The 16,075-nt window shown below is 39.0% G+C and overlaps 1 protein-coding gene across 4 annotated transcripts in view; it reads left to right on the top strand.

The window, feature by feature from the left end:
• swt1 (SWT1 RNA endoribonuclease homolog) overlaps positions 1 to 9,960 on the top strand; it is a 140,556-nt gene extending 130,596 nt beyond the window's left edge. For 3 of the 4 annotated variants that reach the window (XM_060829746.1, XM_060829749.1, XM_060829748.1), the window contains 3 exons: positions 4,647 to 4,725; positions 4,966 to 5,033; positions 9,689 to 9,960. In XM_060829746.1, the coding sequence (XP_060685729.1) occupies positions 4,647 to 4,725; positions 4,966 to 5,033; positions 9,689 to 9,794 (253 nt within the window). In that variant the 3' untranslated portion in view covers positions 9,795 to 9,960. Of the gene's footprint in view, positions 1 to 4,646; positions 4,726 to 4,965; positions 5,034 to 7,019; positions 7,228 to 9,688 lie in introns of those variants that run through there. The other variant, XM_060829747.1, reaches the window with a different exon arrangement.
• Positions 9,961 to 16,075: the final 6,115 nt, after the last annotated feature.

The following is a 16,075-nucleotide window of genomic DNA, read 5'->3' on the forward strand; positions in this document are numbered from 1 at the left end:
TATCCCTCTGTTCCCACCTACTCCTGCATCTGTCAGGATGCACCTTAAAGTAATCTACCATGCCTGCCTCTACCACCTCTGTTGGCAACGTGTTCCAAGCACCTACCACCCTCTGTTTAAAGTACTTTCCATGTGTATCCCCCTTAAAGTTTCCACTTCTCACCTTGAAAGCATGACCTCTTGTTTTGAATTCCTCACCCTGGGAAAAAGCTGATCTCTATCCACCCTGTCTATACCCTTCATGATTTTGTAAACCTCAATCAGGACCCCCCTCAATCTCCTTTTTTTTTCTAATGAAAACAATCCTCACCTACTCAACCTCTCTTCATAGTTAGCACCTTCCACACCAGGCAACACCCTCGTAAACCTTCTCTGCACACTGTCCAAAGCGTCCACATGCTTTTGGTAATGTGGCGAGCAGAACTGTACACAGTATTCTAAATGCGGCTGAACCAAAGTCTTGTACAATTTTAACATGCCAACTCTTATACTCAATACCCGTCCAATGAAGGCAAGCATACCATATGCCTTCTTGAGCACTCTATCCACCTGTGCAGCCACCTTCAGGGTACAATGGACCTGAACTCCCAGATCTCTCTGCTCATCAACTTTTCCCAAGGCTCTTCTGTTTACAACGTAGCTCGCTCTAGAATTAGACTTCCCAAAATGCATCACTTCACATTTGCCTGGATTGAACTCCATCTGCCACTTCTCCATCCAATTCCCCAGTATGTCTATATTCTCCTGTATTCTTTGACAGTCCCCTATGCTTTCTGCTGGGTCAGGATGGGCTTGATGGACCAGTTGGGGTCTTTGCTGCCCTTTTCCATATTTTCTTAGCTGAATTATGAAAGGCATTTCCTGCGGTTTTATTTCAATCTTGTTTTATATCTACTTGCCATTGTGGACAAAAAGCCAATTGTGTTACACTTAAAAACGTACAAGTTTTGTTTCTGAATGAATTCTTCTAGTTTCACTTAAAACTAGAGCTGTGGTTGTAAAATAGCTAATATTTCCCAAAATATGGCTCCAGTCTAAAGCATCTACTGTTCGTGCTCCCCAATTTCCCAGCAACCTCCCTGTAAAAAGATGACGAAAGGAGGCAATGGAGGCTTTGTTCAAGAACAAGAAAACATTGTCCACAGTTTTGGCTCAATAATAAAATTCCATAGTTCCTTCAACAAGCCATTCCCATGCAGAATGACGGACATGTCATCCCACGGGAGAGCCAACCCACTCAAGAATGTACTATAGAAGAAACCTTCGGACCTGTGACTGACTTTTATAAAATATGCTGTACGGTAACAAGAAGTGGTTGAAATTCTTGATGGATGTTAAAATATATGTAATGGTCTGGTAAGCCTTCAGCAATGTCATCAGTAGTATGTTATCTAATTTTTAAAGATCCTGCAGTGTGAACCTGATGGCTTATGGTTCTCAGATCACCAAAACTGAATCCACTGTTTGATTCCTATGGAAAGAGGACCTTGAGAATTCATTTGGCATTGAAATGATCAAGCTCAGTTCATAGTAAAAATTATAGGCAGTGATACATTATTAACAAGTTAGAACATTGTGAGGTGAAGTCATAAAAGTCTTTTAGTTACTTTATTTGTCTTTGTTGTATGTTCTCTGCTTTTTAAAAATATTACTCGCTAAACTCAATGAGCAGGTTCTGGGAGAACAGAAAATATAAGCTATCTCTGCTGCCAGGCTTGGCTGTACCAAACCTGCCAAAAGACACATTGCTTTTGCTGAAAACATCCCCCAAACCTTCACATTTCTGACTATTCCTGGTTCTAAGATAAACTAAGAAATCTTAGCGATTTTTGTTTTTATCTCAAAGTTATTAGTTTGTGTCCAAGTCTGACAGGGATAAGTAAACTAACTTAGAGTAACAACCTACATTTAGTAAGCACCTTTAATCTAATGTAAAATCTCACATACGCTGGTATCACAGAATCTGCATTAAGTAATGAGTATAAAAACAATGGGTGGAATTATTTTTTCTAAGTGCAGGGGTCAGCATGTTAGGTGGCAGGCAAATGCCATACTCGCTGGTGAGAAAACTTACCTGATCCTCCACCCGTAAATCGGCTCATGAAGGGCTGACAGGCAAGTGATGGCAAATACCTCACTCTTTTGCATGATTTGACATTGGCCCAGAGCTTCTGATGACCCTGGTTGCTAATCAGTGGCCAGCTGCATCTGAGCCCTAAAGTCCATTGGTTAAGGCATACCCCTTGGGGATCCATTGACGAAAGGTGGGTTTTTTTCCCCCTTGTTCAGTGTGAGCAGCAGATGGAGATGAGGGCAGGAGATAGTTTTCATATTGGACCAGTTTGAGCCTGTCATCTTACAATGTTGGGCCGTTGTGTTTATTGCAAGGGAAATGGAATACAATAGTAGGGATGTTTTGCTAGAGTTGTGCAGGGCATTGGCGAGATGGAAGTATTTTGTTCGCTTTTGGTCATCTTATTTTGAAAAAGATTCAATTACATGAAATATATTAGAGCAGAATTGCTTAAGTAATTCAAATTGAAAAGTACAGTTTAAATCTGGCAACTATTTTGACTGGAGAGTGATATGCTAGAAAAGCACAGCAGGTCAGGCAGCATCCAAGGAGCAGGAGAATCAACATTTCAGGCATAAGCCCTTCATTAGGAAGGAGGCTTGCGGGTCTGGGGATGAGAGATAAATGGGAGGGAGTGTGGGGGTGGGGCTGTGGGGGAACGTAGCTGAGAATGCGAAAGCTAGATGAAGGTGGGAGAGAAGGTGATAGGTTGGAGAGGAGGGTGCAGCTGAAAATGTGTTGCTGGTCAAAGCACAGCAGGCCAGGCAGCATCTCAGTCTATTCCTGAGATGCTGCCTGGCCTGCTGTGCTTTGACCAGCAACACATTTTCAGCTGTGATCTCCAGCATCTGCAGACCTCATTTTTTACTTGGAGAGGAGGGTGGACTGGATAGATGGGAAAGATAATTGTCAGGTCAAGAGGGTGGTGTCAGGACTGGGATAAGGAGTGTGAGGAGAAATTAGGAAACTGGTGAAATCTACATTAATCCCATGTGGTTGCAGGGGTCCCATGGTGGAAAATGAGGCGTTCTTCCTCCAGGCATCAGGTGGCTAGGATTTAGCGAAGGAGCCTGCCCAGGACCTGCATGTCCTTGGTGAAGTGGGAGGGAGAGTTGAAGTGTTCAGCTGTGGGGCAAAGGGGCTGGTTGGTGCAGGTGTCCCAAAGATGTTCTCCGAAACGACCCACAAATTGGCTGTCCTGTCTCCCCGATATAAAGGAGACCACGTCGGAGGCAATAGATACGCAGAAGACATTTGTGGGTGCACACATAAATATCTGTCAGATGTGCAAGGATCCTTTTGGGGCCTTGGATGGAAGTGAGGGGTGAGGTGTGGCACAGGTTTTGTAATTCTTGCAGTATGAGGGAAAATTGCCAGGAGTGGGTAATGGGCTGGTGGGGGCTATGGATCTGACGAGGGAATTGCAGAGGGAATTGTCTCTCTGAAATGCTGATGGAGTGTGGAAGGAAATATAACCCTAGTGGCGGAAGTGGTAGAGGATGTTGCGATGTATACGGAGGTTTTTTGAGTGGAAGGTGAGTACCAAGAGGGTTCTGTCCTTGTTGCTTTGTCTGGGGTGGGGTTCAAGGGCGGAGATGCGGGAAGTGGAGTAGATGCACTGGAGGTCATCGTCAACTACATGGAAGGGGAATTTTCAGTCTTTGAAGAAGGAAGCTATCTGGCATTTTCTTTGGTGGAATTGGTCCTCCTGGAAGCAGATGCAGCGGAGAGTGAGGAATTGGAAATAAGGAATGGCATTTTTACAGGAGGCAGGTTGGGAGGACATGTAGTCCAGTTAGCTGTGGCAGTCTGCATATGTCGTAGATGTCCGTGGTTAGTAGATCACCAGAGATGGGGAAGTCCAGGAAGGGGAGGAAGGTAACTCCCCACTACTTTCAAGCCACCACCCACACACTTCACCTCCTCCAAGACTTTCATTTCCTACGCCTTATCTGCATCATGGATATCCAGTTTCCATACACATCGATCCTTCATGACAAAGGTATCCAAGCCATCCGTTTCTTCCTCTCATGCCATCCCACCCAGTACCCTTCCACCGACACCCTCATCTGCCTGGCTGAACTGGTCCTTACCCTCAACAACTTCTCCTTCCAATCCTTCCACTTCCTCCAAACCAAAGGGGGTAGCCATGGGCACCCGCATGGGCCCCAGCTGTGCCTGCCTGTTTGTCGGATATGTGGAAAAGTCCATCTGCAGCTACACTGGTGCCATCCCCCACCTTTCGCTACATCGATGACTGTATCGGCACTACCTTGTGCTTCCACAAGGAGGTTGAACAGTTCATCAACTTCACTAACACCTTTTTCACCCTGACCTCGCATTCACCTGGACCATCTCAGACACCTCCTTCCTGGACTTCTCCATCTCCCATCGCTGGTGACTGACTAATCATAAACATCTATTGCTTTCCTAGTAATTTCAGATTACGATATTCACTCCACTATTAGACATATTTGTATTTTGCCACAAAAGTAACTTTATTTGAGGGTTGCGCATTTAATATTCTCATCTTGGACTTTATCTAATATGTGTTTTGTGATTGTTGTTTCAGAATTTTGTCAACAGATAGTAATGTTCAAGATTTCCAGAAGCTCACGGAAATTCTGCACATCTTTCTAAATAATGAAGAGGTATTGAAATAACTTACAGCAAAATAACTGAAACATTTATACCTTTATATTCATTTAGTTATTCAGTTTTTTATGTTGAAAAATACACTGAGATTTTATGCATAATAAAGTTATTTGATCTGTGTTTGCATCAGAAAATGTTCATGGAGATGACTCTTTGTTTGTTTTCTGTTTTGCCTGTTTAATGTCTGTTGCTATAGGAAGTTTTATTCAGGTATTTTGTTTACGTATTCCCTGCAGACAAATCTTTCTGATACCAGAATTTCTGCACAGGATTTGCATGAATGCTTTAGTCATGAAGAGTACAGGTGAGTTGTAAACAAGCTCTGGCTGGAAGTATAAAAAAGCATTGTCTGTGTAATTTGATCTTGATGCTCACAGTATTGAGTCTCTAAATTGTTACCTCACTGCAGTGATGTTAATTTTGATAATTTACATGCAAATTATTAATAGTTTTGAGGCTAAAATCAGACTCATGAATGTTGATTAATTTGGTCAAACAGTTCTTATTTTGACAAGTGAAATAAGTGATCACCAAAATATTCTTGGATGTAAAAAAGACTTCAGAATTCTGGGTGAAAAGTACTTATCAACCTTGACAACATTGGGTAATTATCTAATCATTTGACACTGCAGCAGCATTTTCAGTATTTAGTTATCCTTGTACATATCTATCTCAATCTGATTTTTTTTTGTCTTTAGTGTTTCAGTCTCATTCGTTTGCATGCTACAACTGAAGGAATTCGAAATTGTGGATTATTTTCCACAAAGATGTCATTTGTGGGGTCTAGAATAATTTTTCAGATGTAGCATCAGAGTAAAACAATCAAAAGCGAACTAAAGAACTTTCTGACTTCTTAAGAAAAATGGTTTAAACCCAGTTGGGTTTGTAAATGTTTTGCCATTTCCATTGTGGGACATTTTGAATTTGCCAATTTTTACATTGAGAGGAACATTGTGTTTTGATCCTCTGCCAAATAGAAATTACATGTGGAATACTGAAACTCATTGAAAACATTCAGGTAGCAAAGATTAAATTGTACTGAATTTCAGATTGCAGAGGGAAAGTTACAGTGTGCTAATTTACTGTTACATAAGGTATAAATGCACATTGTACTATACACTAGGAATAAAGAATTGTTTAGCATTGTAAAGAACACTTCTATTATTGATTAAAGTTGTAGTCTTGTGGTTCTTAATTTGATATAAGGTGCATCATTTTGAAATTGGCTGCTGTACAGAGCAGCACAGATCTTGTCTTTATTAATTAAACCTAAAATACATCACTTAACGGGATCACTGTGGAAATTGCTTCCACTGACACCCTCATCCGCCTGGCTGTATATCTCCATCACTCTATGACATGCTGAAACTTCTGGCTATCAATGAATTACTTCTGAAATGCATTCATTGTTAGGATACGAACAAACCTGGCAGTCAAGCTGCAAACATCAGACATCACAAACAACAAGTGAGGCGATGTTAATTTGTGATGGTGATGGTGTAAAAAAGACTTGAATCTATATGTAGCTTTTCACAACTGGACATCTCAAAATGAAGTCATTGAAGCACTTCTTTGAAGTATAGTCCCTATTGTAATGTGAAATAATGTCTGCTGGATAGATCACTGACTTCTTCAAGTGGTGATGAACATCCACCATCATCTCAAAACCCGAAGGTCAAGGAGGAAGAAACTCCGTGGCTCAGCCCTGAAACAGCTTAATTAAAGAGAGTAATTCCAAGCTTATGGTCAATCTAGAAAGTCTTGACATATCCATCTCATTTCCAGAACATTGGGATCAAATTAAGTCAGCTGTACTAGACTCAGGTACCCAGACTACTGGGTTCGAATTTCTTCATTTCCAAGATTGATTTGATGGAAATGCTGCTTTAATATCTGATCTTCTAGAAGAAAAACAATCAACCTTCATTTCTTGAAATAACAAAGCAAGATTGCATGTCAAGAAGGTAGCAGCTGATGACCAAAGACAATTCTGGAAGATATAGGACACTTGGGAAGAAAAGCACAAAAAGTTATACAATAATTTGATCATCATGATATGCGAAACCTTTCAAAAGCGACTAGGTTAATCTAACACCCAAGGTCAAATAGCAAAACCTCCTTACGGAATACACATCATATTGTAGAGACTGTCTCCTGAATAATAAAATTGTCCTGAATTGCCTACATCCTGTGGCTGAGGAAGTTCTCTTGGAAATATTGTGTAGTTTTAGACTTTCATTATTGTGGTGCCAGAAAATTTCACATAAAATGATTTTTTTTTGCCATGCAGGGACTATAACAAACACTATATTGGACAAACAGGCAGAAAACTAGCCACCAGGATACATGAACACCAACTAGCCACAAAAATCATGACCCTCTCTCACTAGTATCCTTACATATGGATGAGGAAGGACACCACTTCAACTGGGACAACACATCCATCCTAGGGCAAGCCAAACAAAGACACGCACAAAAATTCCTAGAAGCCTGGCATTCCAACTGGAATTCTATCAATAAACACATCGAATTTGACCCCCATCTACTACTCCCTGAGAAAAGGAACAGGAAGTGACTTCACACACAGGAAATGGCATCACGAACCCGAAGAAATCCAAAGATATAAATAGAAAGCAGGAATTTTCAGCAGTGCTTCATCTGAGGCCCACTGAAGATGTTACCTAGTATGGTGTCGAAATGTCTGGAAATGAACCTTCCAGCTCTGCATCCAAAACTCAACCTGAGCTACAAACCTTCTCAAAACTCGCTAAGTACTAGCATCCTTTTTAAGGCCAATTCCCCAAGCATCCAGGCAACATCCCTGCTAAATGAACTTTGAACTGAACACCGTCTTACGATCTCGACCGAGACCATTGATGTTTACAACAGAAATTTTAACTTCCTGTTAATAACTTAAACAGTTTTGCCATAGGGTTTCATGCTTAAAACAAAAAAAAAGCTTTTGTACAAAGCAAGTACTACTTAAATCAAAGTTATACTTTCAAAACACTTATTTCTCAAGTCCAGAAATCTCAACAGTTGACTCCTTGTACCATTGTTATTTTCACCTGAGTTCTCTACACAATACTTGATCTAAAGGGTTCACTCATTTTTCCTGGCACCAAATTAAAGTGTGAAACAGCTGTCAGGAATCCAGTATGATTGTCTGCAATATTCCCTTTTTTTTTCTCAGCTGTAAAATTTCTTGTGATCCTTTGTGGAGCATTTGGCTTGGCAACCCACTAACTCTCAGGATTATCGACACCACAGCTCCAGCATGGGCCTCACTGTCTTCTTGCTTAGTTGCAGGCAGGTCCCGGGTACCTATCTCGTTGTTTCTCTGTTCCAGCTCCATACATAAAAATGTTAGTATCTGTGAAAAATCACTCTGATAAATCAAAATGAAAGGGGACTTCACTACTGCCTATCCTCATGACAATTGGAAAATCTGTGATGTCCTGTATGGGGATTTCAACTGGCATCATCACCTTCCAAAACATGCCTTTTGATCTGAAATATGGATACTTTAAGACATTCCTTTGCTTACTAGTTACATGTTTTTACGATCTGGAAAATTACATGATTAATTCAAATCCTTTCTGAAGACAACTGTAGAAATCACATCCTCACCAACATCGACAAAGATTGTTGAATATTCTCCACTTAAACTTCTTATTCTTAAATCAAGACAGCTCGCCCTTTGAATTGCAATCACTTTAAATCTGTTTACCAGTATTCCAAATGTATCATTTTAAAAACTTTTAGTTTGTGAATTAAAGTTTTATCTTCCTAAAACATATGAAGAGCGAGATTAGACACTTCGGCAAAATGTAATTAACCTGTTTGTCAAACTGCATCGATTTTGATTATGAGACAGTGGCAAAAAAAAATAAAGAAATAAAGAAAATTCTGCGCTCATATCCCATAGCTTTGTGGAACATCCTGCCTTTTCTCCTAAAAATCAGCAAGTTGAGAATGAGTCTGTCCATGAAATCCAAATAAGAAACTCTTAAATCTTGAATAGCCATCATCCTGAAGACAGCAAGAGTGCTTTAGTGTAGGAAGTGTGGCAGCTAATCTGCACACAGCAAATTACATTAACAATGATGTGACAATGATCAAGGAATAAATGTTGGCCAGGATATTCAAGGATAGGCCCCTTGCTCCTCTTCAAAATAATATCAGCGAATCTTTTATGCTCACTTGAGCAGTGATATAGAGCCTTTGGTTTAACCCCTCATTCTAAAACATATAGTAGTGCACTGCACCCTCAGTACTGTGTTGAAGTGTATCCTTTATTTCTGTCCTTAAGCTTTGGAGAGGGACATGAATCAGGAATCTTGTGATTCAAAGGCAAGCATGCCTCCAACTGAGCTACAGCAGCAAGAGAAATCTGGGCAATACAAGAAAAGGTTTCTCCTCTTCCAATAATGCTGTGGGAGTTTTGTAATCTGAGCTATTAGAAGAGGAACTAAGCTTTGATTTTAATGTCTAAAATAGCACCTTTGGATCAATATTGCATTGTTAAAAAGCACATGACACTAGTGAAACAGTTGAGCCCAAAAAGTCTTCCTTGAACCACATCAACATGGGTCTGTTACCTCCTTCCTTATGTTTATCTAGCTCCCCCTTAAATCTGTTAAAAACGGTAGCAGGTTTTCCTTTCCGTTCTCTCTCCGTTTTGTTTATGTCAAACCACTAAGCTTACCTAAAGACATTGGTGGCTTGATATGCAGCTGAGACGAGCAGTTTGGGGGCTTTCTCACTAATTGGCTATCAATATCCAGTTTTCCCTTCAGCACAGCCAAGTACTCAGGTAGTAAGTACAAATATCTAAATATGGATTTTATTGGATAGGTTGAAATTATATACTGTTTGAAGCAAGCTTAAAATGTAATTTTCAGCACATACTGCATTCCAGAAGTTGTTTTTAGTTGAATCTGTTTCTTTCCTTCGCAGGAAGAGGCTGACAGTCGGTTCCAGCCAGTTGGCCGAGTTAAGCTACAGTTTGGAGCAATGCAATGCAGCACTGTGTCTCGAGGCCAGAAGCAGAGGCTTAGTTTAACACTGTTTAATGATTATACACTCGTATTTTTCCACAAACTGGATTTAGTTTATGTTTTACTAATGCTCATTTCTTGTTGTGAGAATGATAAAATTCTCTGTATCAGAGGTAAAAGTGCAAAAGGTTTTGTTAAGCTGCTATTTAAATAAAAATTATAGCTGCCCAATTACTTGAGAATTTATTACAGGAATACTATATTTTACTCTTAAATCCTGCATGGGCTATAAACCTAAATGTGTTTTTCAGTGTTGATTCTGACTTACTTTAGAACCTGGAGCCATTTACAACACTACTTGGTTCTCCTTACTACCAGTTTTACCAGGATCCTAGAAAAGAATCTGAGTACATTGAATCACCAACAAATATTCCAGGGAATTTGTTTTCAGATTAAAAATGTATTGGTTATAGATATTTTCAGCAGCATACAAAGTATTCAGAAAAGTTCACCCGTATTTTAATTTTGATTAATTATCCAACAATTTTAAATTTTCCCAGAATATGTCCTTATTTAGGGGATAAAATCTGATTCTTTAAAATCCAGGATGAATAAATTTTAACATAACTGATTGGGAATCTCTACGAAAACTTATTACATATGATGGCTTTGATCATGAAGCAATTAAATCCAGTATTGACTGACTGCCACTTCTCAAAGGCTGTAAGCCTTGTAAATGAACTGAAATTAGTAAATTTTAATCTAATTTCTGGTGGAAACATGCAAGGCACATAAAATAGCTGACAAATCAGCATTGATTTTCAGCCTTACTCAGTGATGGTTTCTGTTTTGAGGCATTGGCAATATCAGGGGTTGGGGTTCAAGACACACTATTGTGAGTATGTAAAATGGCTTTTACTGTTAACCTGTGAACTATTTGTATGCTGAAAAAGGTTTTCTATTCCCCTCCACTAAACCTCAATAACTTTTCCCAAGTTTCCCGTTAAACATTAAGCATGAGATCATTGTTTTGTTTTTTTTTTCCTTGTCTGTAACTAGAAATGTTTCTTAGCTTTGGTACATATTCCACAATCTAGATTAGAGTAGTGCTGGAAAAGCACAGCAGGTCAGGCAGCATCCAAGGAATAGGAAATAGACGTTTTGGGCAAAAGCCCTTCATCAGGAATAGAGCCTCTATTCCTGATGAAGGGCTTTTGCCCGAAACGTCAATATTCCTGCTCCTCAGATGCTGCCTGACCTGTGCTTTTCCAGCACCACTCTAATCTAGACTCTGGTTTCCAGCATCTGCAGTCCTTGTTTTTACCTATATATTCCACAATGTTAAGCATTTGTTGTGCAAAGAACCTTATGTTATAAATATTTTGAATAGGCTTTCTTTCATATTGTATAGACATAAAGATTCATGATGGGTATGTTTAAAAGTTACTTCATGCAGATCATGTATGTTAGAAAATTTGGTGATATTAGACTCAAGACTTCTCAGGCTCTGTGTCACCTTTCAAGTAACTTGATCCACTAGTTTTAGAAACCAGTCACAGAAGGATCACAACAGTAAGCACCCCATACATATGACATGAACACTTTGCACAAGGTACTGAAACATTGCTGTGGAAGATATTCTAATTGAAACAAATGATAGGGTAAAGGTTGCAGAGGTTAAAGCAGGTCCAGAGTCTACAATCCAAATTATTTGGATAGCACTAAAATTCTGAAAATATTAAACATCTTTCAAACTATTCATCAGACTGAGAGTCTGTAGCAAACCAGGGGGAAACAGATTTCTTGATAACTGATAAGTAAATTGATAATACATTAAAAAGATAAAAAGTTTTACTATTATAAACTGAAATTTCTGAAAGCACTCAGCAACTGTGATGAAAACAAATATGTTAGCTGGATTTTAAACTTTCAAACTCCCTACCTTCACACCCATTGCAAACAAAGTCCAGGAGCTGCTTCATGGATGGGTAGGCTAGCGATAGGGAATGTTAGAGGCGATGGAGGCAGCTGGTGACCTGGCTGCACTTGGTCCAATTGAATTTCTTGATTGGACAATTTAAGAGTTATTCAATAACCACTTCCATGTTATCCATGACAGGAGGCAGACTCTGTCAAATAGTAGGTGAGCAGCTTTAGCTGTACAGGCTGGTGTCAGGCAAGATCAGCAAGGAACTTCCTTTGCAATTCACTCTGCCCATCGAAGGCACAAACCACCCCTTCATTTTATCCAGGTCATACTTACCCCACTTTCATCCCCCATTTCAGCTCTTAATTAAAGGGGAGGTTGTTCCTACTGCCAGTTTGGTGGGGGGCCTTGCCACCAGCATTTTGGCCAGGGGACCACCGATAAAATCCAGCCCAACGTTTTAAGTATAGACTCATCATCAGAACTAGAAAATAATACCTGTTTGACAACACTTACAAAAGAACAAGGAAGAGACAAATTCACCTGTGAAGCACTTAATTGAAGATGATAAAATTGTTATATTATTGCACAGTGAGAGAAATGTATTTATTCCAGTTTCTGAATAGCTTAAAAAAGGTATTTCCAAGTGAAGGGCGGGAGGAACTACTTTATGGATGCAAACTTGGAGGTGGTTCAGGTAAGGGTTGCTGAAATGAGTGAGTTTTTTCATGAGGAAAAATTGTACTTGTTTTCACAAGAGTTTAGAAAAGTGAATGGTGATTGAAGAATGTGAAGAGTAATTGAAGTGCGTAAGACCTTGAATGGTCTTTACAAGATGGATATGGGCAGGATGTTTACTTCGGTGCATTGCCCTTTTGCGGGGGCGGGGGGGGGGTGGGGGGAAGGTGAGTGTTTTTATTTCTCAAAGTCTATGGCTCAGAAGTGGGTGGCATAAACTGTGAACATAAGGTGTTCTTGTTAGGTAAGGAAATAAACATTCTTGGAGGTAGATGCAGAAAATTGAATTCATGATCTTCTTGAGTAGGCTTGCAAAACTGAATGGCTTTTTAAATCGGCAAAGCATTACAACCACTAATGGCTTTGGAGCTTTGTGGAAAATAAAGTCAGTTGCATCAGTGCATCTTTGCCAGTGCCATAATTTCATACAGGGTCATCCATCTGTTCTCCCGGATTCCCATAAACACTTCTCTTCACCATCCCTCCCTAAATCTTGTAAATACCACCAATAGCCAAGAGAAACTCATAAACTATAGTTTGGGTTAATTTTAAATACCTGAGGGCTTGATAATGCATGAAAGAAAGTTTGTCATGCTCCTTTAATTTTACAGTGAGATTCATTAGAATTGTCAGAACAAAACATCAGATTGTGTCTGAATTAATCTGGCAAGAAATAGGGACTACAGGGTTACACTTTCAGATAAGAGCAGTACCATTCAGGAAAGTAATCACTTTTTCTTTGCAAGTAGATTACACCATAAGTAGCAATTGTATACCAGGTTGAAATATGCTTATATAAGTTGCTGCAAGGCATGTAAAGTACAGGAGGTAAATGGATAGGTGCTGCACCAGAAGTCCTCGCTTTAAGTTCTGTTTAATGTTTTATTTTCATGATATTTCCTCTAATTACTTTCATATTTTTGGCCAATTAGCCTCTCTCTAGGCTGGTCTGTTACATTCTTCCAGCCCTTACTTCCTCCCCAAGATTCACTTCCCTTTTTAATATTAACTCCCTCTGCCCTTGCCTGGCCAAACATGCCCTCCCTGTCTGGTCCTGCTAGCTTTCCTCTCTTTCACACAAAACTATTTCCATACTTTCTTCCCTAAGGAATCTGCAGCTCCGTGCATTGACTCGTTTTTGCCACTAGATGATGCAGTCAATCTAAAAAAAATGTTATTGAAATGTTTATGGACAGCAACAATCTGATGACTGCCTTTATTTCCAATTCTTCATTCTAGACAACTATGATTCATTAAACAAAATCTACTTTCTATTACATTTTTAGCATACCAATATATACTTCCAATTATTTTGATTTTATGCCTTTGGTAGATTTTTATTGCTCTTAAAGGTGATGGAGTGTCACAGATGTAGTCTATTTCAGCTAGGACTATAGTGTTTTTCATTTTATTTTGCCCTGAAAATTAAGGAATCTAACTTTCACTTTAGATTTACTTAAAAATGGACTTATTGGATTATATTTTGCTAGGGGCAAAGAGTTTCTACTAGGTTTCTAGTCTATCAATCCTATCGAAACCGAGAAGGGAAATATTTGTTCACGAGATAGGAGAAGTGAAAAATGGTCATGTACTGATGGTTGGTGCAATGGCAGATATGGAGAAGGGGGGGCGTGTTTTGAAAAATAATTTAATCTTAAGGTTATGTGGTTGTGAAATGGCTTTCAATTTTTACATTTGCTTTCTTGTTTTAAAGAACTGAGGGCTCGAAGGCATTTCATGAAGGAACCAACAAGTCCTTTTCAAAAGTATCTTAATTGGACAGTTTTAACAGTATGGGCTTTTGTTTGATATGGAGGATCACATTTGTACAGTAAGGGACTGCTTACCTAACACCTGTCTTGCAATATTAAACAGCATTTGCTAAAAAGGTTTGAAAGATGTTTTACACCTGACGTTATACTAAGAATAATGGTGACATCAATGAGCTTAGCTCTTAGACTACTTTATTATTCTAATCTACAGACTGGATCCTATTTCTGATTTATTGATGCAATCAGGATTTGGTGCAGAAATCTTTTATTGCTGTTTTTAATCTGTGAACTTGACTATATGCTGTGGAATTCTCCCAGCCAGTTTGTTATATTTTTATTTTTAAAATTAGAATTTGAAAAGCTCGCATGACTTGGATAAGGCAACATGCTCTCTTTAAAACAGATAAAAGGTAATGCCTAACTGACACAGTATGATCTTATGCTTTTTTTAAAAAAAATCTCAAATTCTAATGTTTCACGTGGATTTTTATCATGCTGTTTGTGGGTTACAATTGATGTGGATGAAGTCATGCTGAGTACCAAGGGATTAGCCTCAGATGAAAAAAGGTAAGAGTGACTGAAAGAAGAAGTAGTCAAAATTAAGGCTCAAACCCCAAAAAAGTGTAAAACATTTTTCACAAGGAATAGTGCCACATTATATGGTATAAATCAGCTATCACTGTGTGCAAGAGAAAAAAAAAAGTTAATGCTTCTACATTCCCCAACAAATCTTGATATGTTTAACCATCTTACAAAATGACCTACATTTTTTAAAAAGTTGATCGTTGTCCTAAGGATTCAGTCACAGAAACTCACTGTAACAAAATGTGAAAGCCAGATAATACAGTGCACTGATCAGAATATGTAACTTTAGTACACAAGACTGAGCCTATGACCAAACTTGGGCAGTTAGCTGTTGATCATTGAGTCAATGACAACATCTCTAGAAGAGTTCATTATCAACTAGTGAGTACTTTCAGAAAAATGTTACTTCCTGATTACATTGGTATTTTTTGCACATTATCCTGCTAAGTGCATGACAAAGCTTCAACAGAACATGTCTTTATTCAACATTACTGAAGTTTGATACCAGACCACAATTCCTTTAGGAGAATTTTGGTGAAATTTACTCAATTTAGATTAGATTACTTGCAGTGTGGAAACAGGCCCTTCGGTCCAACAAGTCCACACCAACCCGCCGAAGTGAAACCCACCCATTCTCCTACATTTACCCCTTTTACCTAAAACTATGGGCAATTTAGCATAGCCAATTCACCTGGCCTGCACATCTTTGGACTGTGGGAGGAAACCGGAGGAAACCCACGCAGACACGGGGAGAATGTGCAAACTCCACACAGTCAGTCGCCTGAGGCGGGAATTGAACTCGGGTCTCTGGCACTGTGAGGTAGCAGTGCTAACCACTGTGCCACCCACTCAAAACAGTTATAAATTTGTGCTCTTAATTTTCAAACCATAAGAATGGTTTATTCAAAAACTTTGTGCAACTTCTACTATGGTACCATGATTGTGTTGCTACCACAAAATCAACTACCTCAATTTATTAAAATCTAGATTCAGGTACCTCCAAATTACACCTGAAAATTTTGATACAGCTATAGCTTCCATGAACAAGTGCAATGAAGAGGAAGCTAAATTGATGTGAATGGGTGTTCAAGAATAGTTCGAATGCAGAGTTCCATGGAAATATGTTTCACATTAGCACCTTAACTGATTTAAAGGTGATTTTTCAAATAAACAGCTGGAATCCTAAAACAAATCTAAATTAAGGCAGGGATTTTTAAAAAGTACATAAATAGAAAGAAAAACGGTCTGCTAATTTGGTGAAGGTCTGAAAAGACCACTTACAATCTTAAAGTTATACATTTAAAATAATACACACAGCCCACGA

Source organism: Hemiscyllium ocellatum, chromosome 9 (assembly GCF_020745735.1).
Source record: "Hemiscyllium ocellatum isolate sHemOce1 chromosome 9, sHemOce1.pat.X.cur, whole genome shotgun sequence".
Taxonomy (NCBI): domain Eukaryota; kingdom Metazoa; phylum Chordata; class Chondrichthyes; order Orectolobiformes; family Hemiscylliidae; genus Hemiscyllium; species Hemiscyllium ocellatum.